The 19,141-nt window shown below is 49.6% G+C and overlaps 1 protein-coding gene across 1 annotated transcript in view; it reads right to left on the reverse strand.

The window, feature by feature from the left end:
* The window catches only part of SYCP2L (synaptonemal complex protein 2 like), a 385,988-nt gene that overhangs the window by 230,104 nt on the left and 136,743 nt on the right, over nt 1–19,141 (reverse strand). The window contains exons 12-14 of the mRNA XM_075316073.1: nt 8,900–8,960; nt 7,284–7,404; nt 5,642–5,706 (exon numbers count right to left, since the gene is read on the reverse strand). Of these exons, the coding sequence (XP_075172188.1) occupies nt 5,642–5,706; nt 7,284–7,404; nt 8,900–8,960 (247 nt within the window). The remainder of the gene's footprint in view (nt 1–5,641; nt 5,707–7,283; nt 7,405–8,899; nt 8,961–19,141) is intronic.

Here is a 19,141-nt window from a genome sequence, read left to right on the forward strand (position 1 = left end):
GCCCTGAGGGAACCGGAAGCCGAGCAGAACGGTAGGCTTCAAGAATTGGTTCCTTGATCCACCGAGCTAGGGTGGATTTGGAAGCTTGCGACCCTTTGCGCTGACCAGCGACAAGGACAAGAGTGCATCCGAGCGGTGCAGGGGCGCCGTGCGGGAAATGTAGATTCTGAGCGCTCTCACGAGATCCAACAATGCAAATCCTTTTCACATTGATGAACTGGATGAGGGCACAAGGAAGGCAAGGAGATATCCTGATTAGGATGAAACGGGGATACCACCTTAGGGAGAAACTCCGGAATAGGTCGCAAGACCACCTTGTCCTGGTGAATCACCAGGAAGGGAGATTTGCATGACAGCGCTGCTAGCTCGGACACTCTCCGGAGAGACGTGACCGCTACTAGAAAGGCCACTTTCTGTGAAAGGCGAGAAAGGGAAACATCCCTCATAGGCTCGAAAGGCGGCTTCTGAAGAACAATTAGAACCCTGTTCCGATCCCAGGGCTCTAACGGCCGCTTGTAAGGAGGGACGATATGACAGACCCCTTGCAGGAACGTGCGTCCCTGAGGAAGTCGTGCTAGGCGCTTCTGAAAAAATACAGATAGCGCTGAGACTTGCCCCTTGAGGGAGCTGAGCGACAAACCTTTTTCCAACCCGGATTGCAGGAAGGAAAGAAAAGTAGGCAAACTAAATGGCCAGGGAGAGACTCCCTGAGCAGAGCACCAAGACAAGAATATTTTCCACGTCCTGTGGTATATCTTGGTGGAGGTAGGTTTTCTGGCCTGTCTCATGGTGGCAATGACCTCTTGAGACAATCCTGAACCCGCTAGGATCCAGGACTCAATGGCCACACAGTCAGGTTCAGGGCCGCAGAATTCTGATGGAAAAATGGCCCTTGAGACAGCAAGTCTGGTCGGTCTGGTAGTGCCCACGGTTGGCCTACCGCGAGGTGCCACAGATCCGGGTACCACGACCTCCTTGGCCAGTCTGGTGCGACGAGGATGGCGCGGCGGCAGTCGGACCTGATCTTGCGCAGCACTCTGGGCAACAGAGCCAGAGGTGGAAACACATAAGGAAGCCGGAACTGCGACCAATCTTGAACTAAGGCGTCTGCCGCCAGAGCTCGGTGATCGTGAGACCATGCCATGAAAACTGGGACCTTGTTGTTGTGCCGAGACGCCATTAGGTGGACGTCCGGCATCCCCCAGCGGCGACAGATCTCTTGAAACACGTCCGGGTGAAGAGACCATTCCCCTGCGTCCATACCCTGGCGACTGAGGAAGTCTGCTTCCCAGTTATCCACGCCTGGGATGTGAACTGCGGATATGGTGGAAGCCGTGTCTTCCACCACGTCAGAATCCGCCGGACTTCCTGGAAGGCTTGCCGACTGCGAATTCCTCCTTGGTGGTTGATGTATGCCACCGCTGTGGAGTTGTTCGACTGAATACGGATCTGCTTGCCTTCCAGCCACTGCTGGAAGGCTTGTAGAGCAAGATACAGTGCTCTGATCTCCAGAACGTTGATCTGAAGAGTGGACTCTTGCTGAGTCCACATACCTTGAGCCCTGTGGTGGAGAAAGACTGCTCCCCACCCTGACAGATTCGCATCTGTCGTCACTACCGCCCAGGAGGGGGGTAGGAAGGATTTCCCTTTCGACAATGAGGTGGGAAGCAGCCACCATCGAAGAGAATCCTTGGCCGCCTGAGAGAGAGAGACGTTGCTGTCGAGGGACCTCGACCTCCCGTCCCATTGGCGGAGAATGTCCCATTGTAGTGGACGCAGATGAAACTGCGTGAAGGGAGTGCCCCTATTGCTGCCACCATCTTCCCTAGGAAGTGCATGAGGCGTCTCAAGGGGTGTGACTGACCGTAAAGGAGAGATTGCACCCCTGTCTGCAATGAACGCTATTTGACAAGCGGAAGCATCACTACCGCTGAGAGAGTATGAAACCCCATGCCAAGATATGTTATCGACTGGGTCGGGGTTAGATTCGACTTGGAAAAGTTGATGATCCCCCCGAAACCCTGGAGGGTCTCCAGCGCCACGTTCAGGCTGTGTTGGCATGCCTCTTGAGAAGGCGCCTCGACCAGCAGATCGTCTAAGTAAGGGATCACGGAGTGTCCCTGAGAGTGTAGGACTGCAACTACAGCTGCCATGACTTTGGTGAAGACCCGTGGGGCTGTCGCCAGACCAAAAGGCAGGGCTACGAACTGAAGGTGTTCGTCTCCTATAACGAAGCGTAGAAAACGCTGATGCTCTGGAGCAATCGGTACGTGGAGATAAGCATCCTTGCTGTCTATCGATGCTAGGAAATCTCCTTGAGACATTGCGGCGATGACGGATCGGAGGGATTCCATCCGGAACCGTCTGGTTCCCACGTGGTTGTTGAGAAGCATTAGGTCCCGAACGGGACGGAAAGACCCGTCCTTTTTTGGTACCACAAACAAATTGGAGTAAAAACCGTGACCTTGCTCTTGAAGAGGAACAGGGATCACCACTCCTTCCGCCTTTAGAGTGCACACCGCCTGCAGGAGAGCATCGGCTCGGTCGGGAGGCGGAGACGTTCTGAAGAATCGAGGTGGAGGACGAGAACTGAACTCTATCCTGTACCCGTGAGACAGAATGTCTCGCACCCAACGGTCTTGGACCTGTGGCAGCCAAATGTCGCCAAAGCGGGAGAGCCTGCCACCGACCGAGGATGCGGAGGGAGGAGACCGGAAGTCATGAGGAAGCCGCCTTGGTAGCGGTTCCTCCGGCTGCTTTCTTTGGGCATGACTGAGCCCGCCAAGAATCTGAACTCCTCTGATCCTTTTGAGTCCTTTTGGACGAGGATAATTGGGACCTGCCCGAACCTCGAAAGGACCGAAACCCCGACTGTCCCATCCTCTGTTGGGGTTTGTCTAGTCTGGGCTGAGGTAAGGATGAATCCTTACCCTTGGACTGTTATGATTTCATCCAAGCGCTCACCAAACAGCCGGTCACCAGAAAATGGCAAACTGGTTAAACATTTTTTGGAAGCAGAATCTGCTTTCCATTCCCTTAACCACAAGGCTCTGCGTAAAACCACGGAGTTAGCAGATGCCACTGTCGTACGGCTCGTAGAGTCCAGGACAGCATTAATCGCGTAAGACGCAAATGCAGACATTTGAGAGGTTAAGGATGCCACCTGCGGAACAGATGTACGTGTGACCGTGTCAATCTGTGCAAGACCAGCTGAAATAGCTTGGAGTGCCCATACGGCTGCGAATGCAGGAGCAAACGACGCGCCGATAGCCTCATAGATGGATTTCAACCAGAGCTCCTTCTGTCTGTCAGTGGCATCTTTAAGTGCAGCCCCATCCTCCACTGCAACTATGGATCTAGCCGCAAGCCTGGAGATAGGGGGATCCACCTTGGGACACTGGGTCCAGCTCTTGACCACATCAGGAGGAAAGGGATAACGTGTATCCTTAAACCGTTTGGAGAAACGCTTATCTGGATAAGCGTGGTGTTTCTGGACTGACTCTCTAAAGACAGAATGGTCCAGAAAAATACTTAATTTCCGCTTGGGAAATCTGAAATGGAATTTCTCCTGTGAAGCTGACTCCTCCACTTGAGGAGCTGGGGGAGAAATATCCAACATTTTATTGATGGACGCGATAAGATTGTTCACTATGGCGTCACCATCAGGAGTATCTCGGGATCAGAATCCTGATCAGCTATTTCCGGCTCATCACACAGAGAATCCTCCTGCTGAGAGCCTGACCAGTGATATGATGTAGGGGGCCGCTCATAGCGAGCTCTCTTAGGCTGTCTGGGACTGTCGTCCGTGTCAGAGCCGTCACCCTGGAATGCATGGGACACCTCCGGAGCCCGGAGCTGTTCCAAATGAGGGGGACCAGGGGACAGTGATTCAACCGTGCCCATGGTCTGCGTTACTGGTCTAGACTGCAAAGTTTCTAGGATTTTAGTCATAGTCACGGATAATCTATCAGCAAAGCTGCAAACTCTGTCCCAGTCACCTGGACAGTATTCACAGGTGGTTCTCCCTGGGTCACCTCTAGCAGAGGCCCCGGCCGAACAAGTGCCACAGGGGCTGAGCACTGCACACAATGGGGGTCAGTGGAACCTGCCGGTAGAGTAGCCCCACATGCGGTACAGGCAGCATAGAAAGCCTGTGCCTAGGCACCCTTGGTTTTGCGGACGACATGCTGTTGTCTCAGAGCAATCCAAGAGGGTATATAGTGAAGAATTACCAGCGCCAGTACAGTGCAATGTATAGCATAAAAATACAAATGAACACTGCAGCACAAGTGGGGTAGGCACCAGAGGTGTCGCTTACCGCCCGCTGAAAGCGGGTGTGTGGTCGCTAGAATCCCGTGCCTGGGTCTCCCATAACTTGTCTCCCCTTCTCCAGCTCAAACAGCACGTCAGGAATGGCTGCCGGCGTTCAGTGAAGAGGGGCGGACCATGGGCGTGCCTCAGACGAAGAGCGGGAAACCAGCGTCTCACTGTGTTCAGTGTGAGGGCTGGAGTATGTAAAGTAAACTCCAGCCCTCGGCGCTGATGTTCTGCACAGCGTCCCGCCCCCACTCTGACTGGCAGGCCTGGGGGCGGGAACGAAACGAACTAGGCCGGAAAAAAGCCGGGGACTGTAGTAGTAAGCGCGGCCGTCAAATATGCACGGCGAGCGCGGAAGTCCCCGGCGAACCACAAGTCCCAGCCGCGCCGCAGTTAAAACGGACAGCAGCGGCCGGCGCGACCGTTTCCAAACCATTAACTCCTTCAGCTAGCTGAAGATAGTGTGGCACACGCGCACAGCGCTATTGTCCCGGGCGCACTAACACACCCAGCAATGCTGGTGTGTGTGTGCGCGATTTGAACGGGGACACAGAGTACCTTAATGTAGCAGGGCCATGTCCCTGACGATACTCAGCTCCATGTCCAGCAGATCCCAGGGGCTGTGGATGGAGCACGGTCTCTGTGCCTGGAGACCGGTAAAATCCCACTTCACCCACAGCCCTAAGGGGGATGGGGAAGGATGCAGCATGTGGGCTCCAGCCTCCGTACCCGCAATGGGTACCTCAACCTTAACAAACACCGCCGACAAAGAGTGGGGTGAGAAGGGAGCATGCTGGGGGCCCTAGTATGGGCCCTCTTTTCTTCCATCCGACATAGTCAGCAGCTGCTGCTGACTAAACAGTGGAGCTATGCGTGGATGTCAGCCTCCTTCGCACAAAGCTTGAAAACTGAGGAACCCGTGATCCCACGGGGGGTGTATAGGCAGAAGGGGAGGGGCCTTACACTTTTAAGTGTAATGCTTTGTGTGGCCTCCGGAGGCAGTAGCTATACACCCAATTGTCTGGGTCTCCCAATTAGGAGCGACAAAGAAATGACTACAAAACCCAACCACTTGAGTCAATGACAGCTTCTCTTTGAGGTGCAGCAACTGTTGCAAACCAGCTCACATACGTCAGATACCGTAATCACAACATTACAGGACATTGTTTAGAAAAGGTCTATTTGCAAATGTTATATATTTTAGATTCATTGACGCAAAAAAAAAAAAAAATGTAACAGAAGCTGACATTTCCATGACCAAAAAAATATAAAATAAATAAAATAAATAAATAAATAAATAAATAAATAAATAAATAAAGCATACCGTCTTTGGGGTCTTTGCCTTCTTTTTTAGTTTCTCATCAGAGCTTTGAGAGGACAAGGGAAGAACTGAAAGAAATAAAACCATGTAAGTACAAAAGTATATAGACACTTTTCCCTTCAGTCTATGTATTAGGGGTACTTTGCACGTTGCAACATTGCTACTGCGATATCGTCGGGGTCAAATTGAAAGTGACGCACATCCGGCGCTGGTAACAACGTCGCAACGTGTAAAGCCTAGATGCACCAATAAATGATCGCAAAAGCGTCGAAAATCGGTGATCTGTGTAGTGTCGGTCATTTCCATAATATCGCTGCAGCGACAGGTACGATGTTGTTCCTCGTTCCTGCGGCAGCACACATCGCTGTGTATGAAGCCGCAGGAGCGAGGAACATCTCCTACCTGCGACCTGCAGCTATGCATAAGGAAGGAGGTGGGCGGGATGTTTACGTCCCGCTTATCTCCGCCCCTCCACTTCTATTGGCCGCCTGCCGTGTGACGTCGCTTTGACGCCGGATGACCCGCCCCCTTAGGAAGGAGGCGGGTCAATGGCCAGAGCGACGTCGCAGGGCAGGTAAGTGCGTGTGAAGCTGCCATAGCGATAATGTTCTCTACGGCAGCTATCACAAGATACCGCAGCTGCGACGGGGGCGGGGACTATCACGCTCGGCATCGCTATCATCGGCTAGTGATGTCGCAGCGTGCAAAGTACCCCTAAGACTTAGCCAGGTTAATTAATTTGCCTTTTATACAAAAGGCCACAAATTACAATGACAATATAAAAGTGCCTTATATAAATCTCCAATAAAGTCTTACAATTTAGCATAGAGTATGGATATCTTGCATTAACCCTCAAAGAGGCGGATTTATATAGTTCCGACTGTACAAAGCTGCTGAGCGAACAGTCAATGTGACGGGGCAGCTTTTAATTTGCATAGAACTCATGAAAAAGACGCTGCTGAAAATGCAATGTGTGAACATAGCCTAACATCATTAACCTGCAGATAGAGGGCTACTCTGCAGGTGAATAGCATTTAAGGGCTCCTTTTAATGTATTTCAACCATAGAAGTGAATGGGGGTTAAAACATTGCCTAGCCCTGATAATGGCTTGTGTACAAAATCACAGTACTAGTAATAGATTCTATTTGATAAATTCTCTCACCATGTTTTTGCTTCCCCAACCAAGAGCAGAGACCCTGATTCCAGCGATGTATCACTTACTGGGCTTTTTGCGGTAGTTTTGATAAAACCAGTTTTATCTGCTGCAAATCTAGCAGTTTTCTGAATGCGGAGCTCTGTATAACGTCGCCAACACTACTTATGGACAGCTTTATTTGTACACTGTGCATAGACAGAAAGCTGCCAATCAGTGGTGGGAGCAGGCAATACAGAGCTCATGAATATGGAAGAAGCATGTTTATCAGTCCTCTTATGATCATCTTCTACAGATAAAACAGTGATTTATTACATTTACACAAAGCAGCCCAGCTCAGTAAGTGACACTACAATTGGGATCTCTCTCTCTCATTATATTGCGGTCAGATTAGATGGAAAAAAGCTTCCTTTCTAGGCATCATTTCATGAGCATCAGATAGTTGTGCCACTTCAGGGGGAGAAATTAACTTATGGAACCTTTAAGATTACTTTTACGCTTAGGCTTTTTACGACTGTAGTCTGCAACTTTTGCTGAGGATTTTCTTCGAGATTCTTCGAGAGTCCAGCTGTCTTCACTGTCTGAAGTATCGAACTCTTTATAGTTCACAGCCTACAGAAGTGAAAGAGGTCAAGTTATAAAACAATGCAAGCACTTTACTAGAGAAAAGCGAAGAGCGCATTTGCAACGATTTTAATGTTCAAGAACAAGTACATTTTCTAGGTTGTTTTTTTTTCCATACATATGCTTTAAAACACCACCCTAGTGGGGCTTTTTCATTGCACCGCTGGGGTGCTTTAAATCTAAGCCCCCTGCCATATACTCACCTTCCAGCATCTTCATCTTCTATCACCACCTCCCCCATTGGTCTCTGCAATTTGTGACCTTTCTTCGCAGCTCCAGTGTTTCATGGAAGTGCGGGTCAGTGCCAGCGGGTCAGTGCTGGCAGCAGAAGCTGGTGGTTGTGTGGTGCAGCAGGCCGGTGCGGCGAGTGTCCCAGATGCTCTCTCGGCGGTCCAGGCTTCAAAGAAATGCCACCCGGAGCGGCGCATGTGCAGATGGAGCTCTTCTCTAAGAGCTCCATCTGCACACGCGCTGACTCCAGGCGCCATCATTTGAAGCCCAGACAGACCATCTGGGACATCGACCGCACAACCACCGCAGCTTCCTCTGCCAGCTCAGCCACCACAGTTCGTATAGCCAGCCGGCCACCTGCACAGAGTGGCAACCAGCAGGCCGGCTGGCCGCCCGCACAGACAGGCACCTGGCCGCCCGCACAGACAGGCACCCGGCCAATCCTCCACCTCCTGGTGAGCTATATTCGGATTTTAAGACGCATCCCTCATTTTCCTCCCAAATTTTTGGGAGGAAAAGTGCAGCTTATAATCCGAAAAATACGGTAAGTGGGAAAATAAATGTCTGTTTTTCCTACTTTCTCAACACTACAAAAAGTCAACTGAAGAAAATAAAAAATTGTCAGTTTGGAACAAATTTTTAAATGCATTTTAGACTTTTTTTTTCCGTGGGATGCGTGGAGGGCATTTCTAGCTGATCAGGTTTGCAGCGCCTCCAAGCAGCAACTGTCTGTATCCTCCCTTTAAAGAATCCAGGATCCTTACGCTGCTCTCACCATCAGTCTCACCGTCACCATCTCCCGGAAGCAACCCGACCCCTCTAAGCTGCATCATACGCTATTCTTACTGTGAGATCTGAAGACTCGGGTGACCGTGTGAGCAGTCATATTTTGTTAACGTTCCTAACTGATCTTTTTCTTTGGGTGTACTTGGCAGGAGCGCCTGGTCATTAGGGGGTACTAGGCTTGAAAACCGAGAAACAATGCCGTAACAAAATGAACAAATCATCCTTAGACTTAAATGGAAAGAAAAAAGAAAAAAAGAAGCAAAGAACCTTTTTACCATCCCCAACTGATCAAGGGCAATTAAGCATCGCCATCTGAGCCTACTCAATGGTTGCCTTACAAAAGCAGAAGTGAAAAAGCAAAAAGCATTGTGACCCTTCACTGTAGTACATCTGCATCCATGGGTGACCTAGATAAAATACGGCATACTCAAGGAGGCTTTAGAGAGAAAAAAAAATAAAACTATACCATTTTAGCCTTGCTCCTCTGGCCAGATCGCATTTGTGACTGGTTAGGCGTACTAGTTGCCCTGTATTTAAAAAAAAAAGCAAAAACATTCAGTATCAACAATCCTTATGTTCCATCTACATATATAAAGCAGAAAATGTGTGTAGTAGTCCGCTGAATACAAAAACACAGTATTCCTCTGAATGGAGTGACGATATTTCACAGCCCATATTTAGCACCAGACAAAACAACTGCAAAACATTAAGACACGAAATCTCCCCCTTCACGAGATTTGGCCCCCCTGAATTTAGGCTCTATAGAAATAATTAGAAAATTTGTGTTTGTTCAACGCAAAACCAGTCATTGACTTAAGGGTCTTAAAGAATTAAAAGTGACGGCATCCAGAGTCGTTCTTAAAAAGGGGCAGCAACCATTATTATAGGTTATTATTATTTATTATTATAGCGCCATTTATTCCATGGCACTTTACAAGTGAAAGAGGGTATATGTACAACAATCATTAACAATAGAAACCAGACTGGTATAGGAGGAGAGGACCCTGCCCGCGAGGGCTCACAGTCTACAGGGAATGGGTGATGGTACAATAGGTGAGGACAGAGCTGCTTGTGCAGTGGTCTTCTGGACTGAGGGCTATTGTAGGTTGTAGGCTTGTTGGAAGAGGTGGGTCTTGAGGTTCCTCTTGAAGCTCTAAGGTGGGGCAATCTGATAATTCGTTCACTGCGCAAGTAACTGGGGCCTCTATTATTACAGCACCATTTATTTCATGGCACTTTACAAGTGAAAAGTGATATACAAAATAAAAACAAGTACAATAACCATGAACAATACAAGGCACAGACTGGTTCAGCAGGAAAGAGGACCCTGCTCGTGAGGGCTTACAGTCTACAGGGGATGGGTAAAGAGGATACAGTAGGTGAGGGTAGACTTGGTCATACAGTGGTATAGTGGACTGAGGGTTATTGCAGGCTGTAGGCTTGTTGGAAGACGTGGGTCATCGGGTTCCTTTTGAAGGTTTCCACGGTAGACTAGAGTCGGAGATGTTGTGGTAGAGAGTTCCAGAGTATGGGTGATGCGGGGGAGAAATCTTGTATGTGATAAGAAGGGCGTATAGGAGATCTTGTGAGGATCGTAGGTTGCGTGCAGGTAAGCACCGGGAGACTAGGTCACAGATGTAAGGAGGAGACGGGTTGTGGATGGATTTGTATGTCATGGATAGGGTTTTGAACTTGAGTCTTTGGGCAATGGGATGGCAGTGATGGAATTAGAGTGGAGAGGCCTGGCAATAGCGAGGGGAGAAATGGTTTCATTGGGCAGCAGAGTTTAGGATTGATTGGAGGGGTGCAAGAGTGTTAGAAGGGAGGTCACAGAGCAAGAGGTTACAGTAGTCAAGGCAGGAGATGAGGGCACGCACTAGAATTTTTGCAAAATCTTTGTATCTTGCAGCGCTGAGGTCCTGGGTTCAAATCCCACCAAGGACAACATCTGCAAGGATTTTGTATGTTCTCCCAGTGTTTGGAGTGTGGGAGGAAACCGGAGTACCCGGAGGAAACCCACGCAAAGACATACAGATAGGGAATTTAGATTGTGAGCCCCAATAGGGACAATGTTCCTGATGTATGTAAAGCGCTGCGGAATATGTTAGCGCTATATAAAAATATAGATTTTTTTTTTTTATTTGTTAAGGAATGTACGGATCGGGAATATATTTATGAGTTGGAGTTGGCAGAAGGTAGTAAGGGCTTAGATATGTGACTTGGAGAGAGTAGAGTCAAGGGTTACCCTGAGGCAGTGAGCTTTCGGGACTGGGGAGAGTGATCAGCCATTGACTCTGATGGATAGGTCTGTTAAGGGGAGAGGGTTGTGTGAAACGGAGGAAAGATGATTAATTCAGCTTTGTCCACGTTAAGTTTTAGAAATCAAAAGCAGGAAAAGGATCAAACAGCAGACTGACATTGTGGGAATCTGGTTAGTAAGGAGGGAATATTTGGTCCAGAGAGGTAGATCTGCGTATCATCAGCGTAGAGATGATACTGAAAAGGTGTAGGACTATGAGCCGTCCCAGGCCAAAGGAGTAGATTGAAAAGAAGATGGACCCAAAAACTGAACCTTGGGGGGACACCGACATATAGGAGGCAAGATGAGGAGGTAGTGTGAGTGGCAGATGCAGAGTATCCAGTCGGTTAAGTATGAGGAGATCCAAGATAGGGCAAAGTCTGGGATGCCAAAAAAAGAGGGAATCTAATAGGGTGGAATGGCCCAGTGTCGAAGGCAGAGGACAGGTCCAGAAGGAGGTGAACAAAGTAGTGTCACTTGGCCTTCACGGTTAGTAGGTCATTAGTGACAATAGTTAGGGCAGTTTCAGTGGAATAACGCAGTTGGAAGTCAGATTGCAAAGGGTCAAAGAAGGAGCAGGAAGAAAGGTAGGAGAACAGTTGAAGATGGATATGCTGCTCCAGTAGTTTTCAGGAATAGGGAAGGATTGATATGGAACGATAGCTAGACACAGAGGTTAGTTGAAGGGAGGTCTTTTTGAGGATGGGTATGATCAAGGCATGTTTAAACCATGAGGGAAGACACCCGTTGTTTATGATAGGTTGAAGAGATGGGTTAGGATTAGAATGAAGACTGTGGTGAGGTTGGGGATGAAATGGGACAGGATTCACTGATGTGATCTGGAGAGCACAGAGGAACATTTATCTTCTGTAATAGTGGAGAAGCTTGTCTTGGAGATAGAGGGCTGAGTATTTAGGAGGAGGGTCTGTGGGGTCTGTATGGCAAAGCTATCCCAGATATTGAAATCTTCTGCTTGAAGAATGTGGCAAAGTCTTCAGCTGAGATGAAAGGAGAGGGAGGAGGTACCGGAGGAGAGCATTGAAGGTGTTGAATAGCTGTTTAGGGTTCTGAGAAAGGGAGGATTTGAGAGATGAGAAGTAGATTTGTTTTGCAGCAGTGAGCGTGGACTTGAAAGTGGTGCAGGACTGTTTGTATGCGATCAAGTGCTAAGATGAATGGGATCTCTTCCATTTCTGTTCAACAATCCTGGAAGACCATCTCAGTTCTTTAGTAAGGCAGGTGTACCAGGGCTGCCTGCTGATTGTGCGTGTTTTGGTATGCATGAGGGGGTCCAGATTCCAGAGCTGCAGCTATTGTGGAATTATATTAAGAGGCATCAACATCATGTAGGGAGCCTACAATTTATGAAAACTGCCTGACAGCAATATCTTTCTGGTTGCCTATAGCCACTGCAGAAGTACCTGGGGCCTAATTTGTGAAATTTGCCTCACAATAAGATCATTTTTGTTGCGTTCAGCACTGAGCTGCTAACAGTTTTAACCCAAAGGGTCTTAAAGAAGTAAAAACATGGCGCCAAAGAGCCACTCTTAAAAGGGGCAGCAACCATATAGCTTCCCAGCAGATTTCACTACTGACTTAATTTCCTTCCTGGAAAACATTTGCAAAATTACATCCTCGGTACTGAAGGTAATTGACAAAGTTATTCCTGATAATTGTAACAATTTTAAGAAGCATCAGATGTTTTGTAAACACAATTCTAGCGCTTAAAAACTGAAAATTGATTCAGTAATGGATGGTGAACAAGCCATTGCAGTTCCTGAATTCTTAGGAGCCTCCTGGAATGCCATCACATAGGGTCATTTTAAAAATAGGAACACCGATAATGTTGCTTAGGAACCTTAACCCACCAAAATTGTGTAACAGCACGTGGTTGTGTGTGAAGTCTCATGCACAACGTTATTAAAGGGAACCGGTCACCAGATTTGGCGACTAAGCTGTGGCCACCACTACTGGGCTTTTATATACAGCATTCTAACATGCTGTATATAAGAGCCCAGGCCGCTGTGTAGAACGTAAAAATGACTTTATAATACTCACCTAATCGATCGGTGTGGTGCAGATGGGTCAAATGGGTGTCTCCGTTCTCTGAGTGTGGCGTTTCCTCTTTCGGCCATCTTTGTCCTCCTTCTGAAGAGGGGGTCCTATATCATGCACACAGGCGGGCATTGAGCTCCCGCTCATGCGCAATACAATACTTTGATCTGCCCTGCTCAGGGTAGATCAAAGTGCGCCTACTCAGGACCTCAGTGCCGGCGAGTGTGTATGACGTAGGACGCGTCATGCAAACAGACTGCAGAAGGACGACAAAGATGGCCAAAAGTGGAGGAGCCGCTCCCAGAGAACGGAGTCACCCATTTGACCCATCTGCACCACACCGACCATTAGTCAAGCATTATAAAGTCATTTTTATGTTATACACAGTGGCCTGGGCTCTTATATACAGCATGTTAGAATGCTGTATATAAAAGCCCACTGGTGGTGGCTAAAGCTTAGTCACCAAATCTGGTGAAAGGTTCCCTTTAAAGCCACTATTCTTAAGGTAAACACTAAGGGAGAAAAATGTTTTCATTCCGCGTATCCCCTTTCTACCAGGCAACATGCCCTTCCATTTTAAGAGTCTGCAGTTCCCAATAAGGCTGTGTGCACATGTTGCAGATTTGGTTGAAGCAATTTCTACACCAAATCTGCATTTAACGTGCATTTTTTTGTATGTCTTTTTCATGCATTTGGACTGGAAACACGCTGGCAAAAACGCTAAAGGAATTGGACATTCTGCAGTTTAATTTTCTGCACCAAATTTGGAAGGAAAATAAGGAACATGTGAAAATCCTCAGAATTCCCAGACTTTATGATGCATTTTTGAGTACAGTTTTGTCACAAAACGGCATACCTATCCTTAAGCTACATGCGCATGCTGCGTTTCCCCCCCCCCCCATTTTTGTCGCTTTTTTTGTTGCAGTTTTGTTGTCGGAACTTTCTGACATCTGACATCAAAGTCTATGAGAAGTCAGATTTGCTGTGCGCACCTTGCAGTTTCTCAGGATTTTTGTCAAAAATATTGTGACAAAAAAGCAGCAGCATGTTCATTCTTTGTGTTTTTGTCAACATTTGTCACCCATTGAAATCAATGAGGGCATCAAAAACTCAAGGAAAGAAGGGAATTTTGTTACTTACCGTAAATTCCTTTTCTTCTAGCTCTTATTGGGAGACCCAGACGATTGGGGTATAGCTACTGCCCTCTGGAGGCCACACAAAGCACTACATCAAAAGTGCAAGGCCCCTCCCCCTCTGGCTATACCCCCCCGTGGTATCACGGGTACTCCAGTTTTAGTGCCAGAGCAAGAAGGAGGAAGCCAACAACTGGTTTAAACAAATTAACTCCGAGTAACATCGGAGAACTGAAAAACCGTTCAACATGAACAACATGTGTACCCGCAAACAGCAAAAACAATCCCGAAGGACAACAGGGCGGGTGCTGGGTCTCCCAATAAGAGCTAGAAGAAAAGGAATTTACGGTAAGTAACAAAATTCCCTTCTTCTTCAGCGCTCTATTGGGAGACCCAGACGATTGGGACGTCCAAAAGCTGTCCCTGGGTGGGTAAAGAAATACCTCATGTTAGAGCTGCAAAACAGCCCCCCCCTACGGGGATGTCACTGCCGCCTGCAGGACTCTTCTACCTAAGCTGGCATCCGCCGAAGCATAGGTATGCACCTGATAATGCTTGGTGAAAGTGTGCAGACTCGACCAGGTAGCTGCCTGACACACCTGTTGAGCCGAAGCCTGGTGCCGTAATGCCCAGGACGCACCCACGGCTCTGGTTGAGTGGGCTTTTAGCCCTGAAGGAACCGGAAGCCCAGCAGAACGGTAGGCCTCTATAATTGGTTCTTTGATCCATCGAGCCAAGGTGGCTTTAGAAGCCTGCAACCCCTTGCGCGGACCGGCGACAAGGACAAAAAGTGCATCGGACCGGCGCATGGGCGCCGTGCGGGAAATGTAGATCCTGAGTGCTCTCACCAGATCTAGCAAACGCAAGTCCTTTTCATACCGGTGAACCGGATGAGGATAAAAGGAAGGCAAGGATATATCCTGATTAAGATGAAACGAGGATACGACCTTAGGGAGAAACTCCGGAATGGGGCGCAGCACTACCTTGTCCTGGTGGAACACCAGGAAGGGAGCCTTGGATGACAGAGCTGCCAGCTCAGACACTCGCCGAAGCGATGTGATCGCCACAAGAAACGCCACTTTCTGTGACAGGCGAGAAAAAGAAACTTCTTTGAGAGGCTCGAAAGGCGGTTTCTGGAGAGCCACTAGTACTCTGTTCAGATCCCATGGATCCAACGGCCGCTTGTACGGGGGCACAATATGACAGACCCCCTGCAGGAACGTGCGCACCTTAGGAAGACGTGCTAGACGCTTCTGAAAAAACACGGATAGTGCCGAGACTTGCCCTTTAAGGGAGCTGAGCGACAAGCCCTTTTCCAACCCTGATTGCAGGAAAGACAGAAAAGTGGGCAATGCAAATGGCCAGGGAGACACTCCCTGAGCAGAGCACCAGGTTAAGAAAATCTTCCACGTTCTGTGGTAGATCTTAGCAGAAGTTGACTTCCTAGCTTGTCTCATTGTGGCTACCACTCCCTGTGATAAGCCTGTTGACGATAGGATCCAGGACTCAATGGCCACACAGTCAGGTTCAGGGCCGCAGAATTCTGATGGAAAAACGGCCCTTGAGACAGCAGGTCTGGACGGTCTGGAAGTGACCACGGTCGGCCGACCGTGAGATGCCACAGATCCGGATACCACGATCTCCTCGGCCAGTCTGGGGCGACGAGTATGATGCGGCTGCAATCGGATCTGATCTTGCGTAGTACTCTGGGCAAGAGTGCCAGAGGCGGGAATACATATGGGAGGCGGAACTGCGACCAATCTTGCACCAAGGCGTCTGCCGCCAGAGCTCTTTGATCGCGCGACCGCGCCATGAATGCCGGGACCTTGTTGTTGTGCCGAGACGCCATTAGGTCGACGTCCGGCACCCCCCAGCGGCGACAGATTTCCTGAAACACGTCCGGGTGAAGGGACCATTCCCCTGCGTCCATACCCTGGCGACTGAGGAAGTCTGCTTCCCAGTTTTCTACGCCTGGGATGTGAACCGCGGAGATGGTGGATGCTGTGTTCTCCACCCAATTCAGAATGCGCCGGACTTCCTGAAAGGCTTGCCGGCTGCGCGTCCCTCCTTGGTGGTTGATGTATGCCACCGCTGTGGAGTTGTCCGACTGGATTCGGATCTGCCTTCCTTCCAGCCACTGCTGGAAGGCTAGTAGGGCAAGATACACTGCCCTGATTTCCAGAACATTGATCTGAAGGGTGGACTCTTGCGGAGTCCACGTCCCCTGAGCCCTGTGGTGTAGAAACACTGCTCCCCACCCCGACAGACTCGCATCTGTCGTGACCACTGCCCAGGATGGGGGCAGGAAGGATCTTCCCTGAGACAATGAGGTGGGAAGGAGCCACCATTGTAGAGAGTCCTTGGCCGTCTGGGAAAGAGAGACTTTCCTGTCTAGGGAAGTCGTCTTCCCGTCCCATTGGCGGAGAATGTCCCATTGAAGTGGACGCAGATGAAACTGCGCAAAGGGAACTGCTTCCATGGCTGCCACCATCTTCCCTAGGAAGTGCATGAGGCGCCGTAAGGGGTGCGACTGGCCCTGAAGGAGAGATTGCACCCCTGTCTGTAGGGACCGCTGCTTGTTTAGCGGAAGCTTCACTCTCGCTGCTCGAGTATGGAACTCCATGCCAAGATACGTTAGTGACTGTGTCGGTGACAGATTTGACTTTGGAAAGTTGATGATCCATCCAAAAGTCTGGAGAGTCTCCAGCGTAGCCTGTAGACTGAGTTGGCATGCCTCTTGAGAGGGTGCCTTGACAAGTAGATCGTCTAGGTAAGGGATCACCGAGTGTCCCTGAGAGTGCAGGACTGCTACCACCGCCGCCATGACCTTGGTGAAGACCCGGGGGGCTGTCGCCAGACCGAATGGCAGAGCTGCGAACTGAAGATGGTCGTCTCCTATCACAAAACGTAGAAAACGTTGATGTTCTGTAGCAATTGGCACGTGGAGATAAGCATCTTTGATGTCTATTGAGGCAAGGAAGTCTCCTTGAGACATTGAGGCAATGACAGAACGGAGGGTTTCCATCCGGAACCGTCTGGCGTGCACATGTTTGTTGAGCAGTTTTAGGTCCAGAACAGGACGGAACGAGCCGTCCTTTTTTGGCACCACAAAGAGATTGGAGTAAAACCCTCTCCCTTGTTCCTGAGACGGTACAGGAACCACTACTCCTTCCGCTCTTAGGGAGTCCACCGCCTGCCGCAGGACATCTACACGGTCTGGATGTGGGGAGGTTCTGAAGAACCGAGCTGGAGGACGAGAACTGAACTCGATTCTGTACCCGCGCGACAAAATGTCTGTCACCCACCGGTCTTTGACCTGTGACATCCAAGTGTCGTAAAAGCGGGAGAGCCTGCCCCCGACCGGAGATGCGGAGGGAGGGGACTGGAAGTCATGAGGTAGCCGCTTTGGAAGCGGTTCCTCCATTTGCTTTCATGGGGCGTGAATGAGCCCGCCAGGAATCTGAGTTTCTTTGCGTCCTCTGAGTCCCTTTGGACGAGGAGAATTGCGTTTTGCCCGAACCTCGAAAGGACTGAAACTTCTGCTGCCACTTTCTCTGCTGAGGTTTGCTTGATCTGGGCTGGGGTAAAGAGGAGTCTTTACCCTTGGACTGTTTAATGATGTCAGCCAATGGCTCGCCAAACAGTCTATCTCTAGATAAAGGCAAGCTGGTTAAACATTTTTTGGAACCAGCATCTGCTTTCCAGTCCTTTAACCACAATGCTCTGCGCAAAACTACCGAATTGGCAGACGCCATTGAGGTGCGGCTGGTAGATTCTAGGACCGCATTGATAGCGTAAGACGCAAACGCGGACATCTGCGAGGTAAGGGACGCCACTTGCGGCACCGCTGGATGTAAGATAGCATCCACTTTTGCTAAACCAGCTGAAATAGCTTGGAGTGCCCATACGGCTGCGAATGCTGGAGCAAACGACGCGCCGATAGCTTCATAGACAGATTTTAACCAAAGGTCCATCTGTCTGTCATTGGCATCCTTAAGTGAAGCGCCATCCTCCACTGCAACTATGGATCTAGCTGCAAGCTTGGAAATCGGGGGGTCCACCTTTGGACACTGGGTCCAGCGCTTGACCACATCAGGGGGGAAAGGATAACGTGTATCCTTAGAACGTTTAGAGAAACGCTTTTCTGGATGAGCGTCGTGCTTCTGGATTGATTCTCTGAAGTCAGAGTGATCCAACAGAGCACTTAATTTACGCTTGGGATAGAGGAAACGAAATTTCTCCTGCTCTGCCGCTGCCTCTTCTGCTGAAGGGGCTGGGGAAGAAATATCTAACAGCCTATTGATGGCTGAGATAAGATCGTTTACCATGGCGTCCCCATCCGGGGTATCCAGATTGAGAGGGGTTCCAGGATTAGACTCCTGATCACTCTCTTCAGACACATCACAGGGAGACTGATTGCGCTGAGACCCTGAGCAGTGTGATGACGTTGAGGGTCTTTCCCAGCGAGCCCGCTTGGGGTGGCTGGGGCAATCATCTGAGTCATTATACTCATCCTGAGAAGCCGGGGACCCCCTTGCAGTCTGGATTAAATCCAACTGCGGAGGATTAGAGGACATAGACCTCGCCGTGTCCATAGACTGAGCCCCAGGCATGGATTGCAAAGTTTCCAGGATTTTTGCCATAGTCACAGACATATTAACCGCAAAAACTGCAAAGTCTGTCCCCGACACCGGGGCAGGACTTACAGGCGTCTCAGCCTGGGTCACTATCTCTCCTGACTCCGGCTGGCGAAGCAGCACCGGATCTGAGCATTGCACACAATGGGGGTCCTTGGAGCCTGCTGGTAGAGCAGCCCCACATGCAGCACACGCAGTGCACACAGCCCTAGCCTTGGCAGCTTTGCGTCTTGTGGATGACATGTTGCTGCCTCCTCAGAGCGATCTGGGGTATTCAGCCAGGAAGCGACCTCACAGTGCAGGAAATCAATAAATATCTATGTCCAGTGACACAATACACTAACATACACTGAGGCACTAGAGGGGCCAGCTGAAAAGCCGCTTACCGCCCGCTTAAGAGCGGGTGTGTGGTCTTCCAAAGCCCCTCAGTCTAGGTCTCCCAGAGCCTTGCGTCCTTCCTCCAGCCAGACATGCATGTAATGGCTGCCGGCGTTCTGAGAGAAGAAGGGGGGCGGGCCCTGGGCGTTCCTGACCAAGAGCGGGAAGCCTGCTTCCCTCTGTGCCTAGTGAGAGGGCTGGAGCAT

This window comes from Anomaloglossus baeobatrachus, chromosome 6, assembly GCF_048569485.1.
Source record: "Anomaloglossus baeobatrachus isolate aAnoBae1 chromosome 6, aAnoBae1.hap1, whole genome shotgun sequence".
In the NCBI taxonomy this organism is placed as follows: domain Eukaryota; kingdom Metazoa; phylum Chordata; class Amphibia; order Anura; family Aromobatidae; genus Anomaloglossus; species Anomaloglossus baeobatrachus.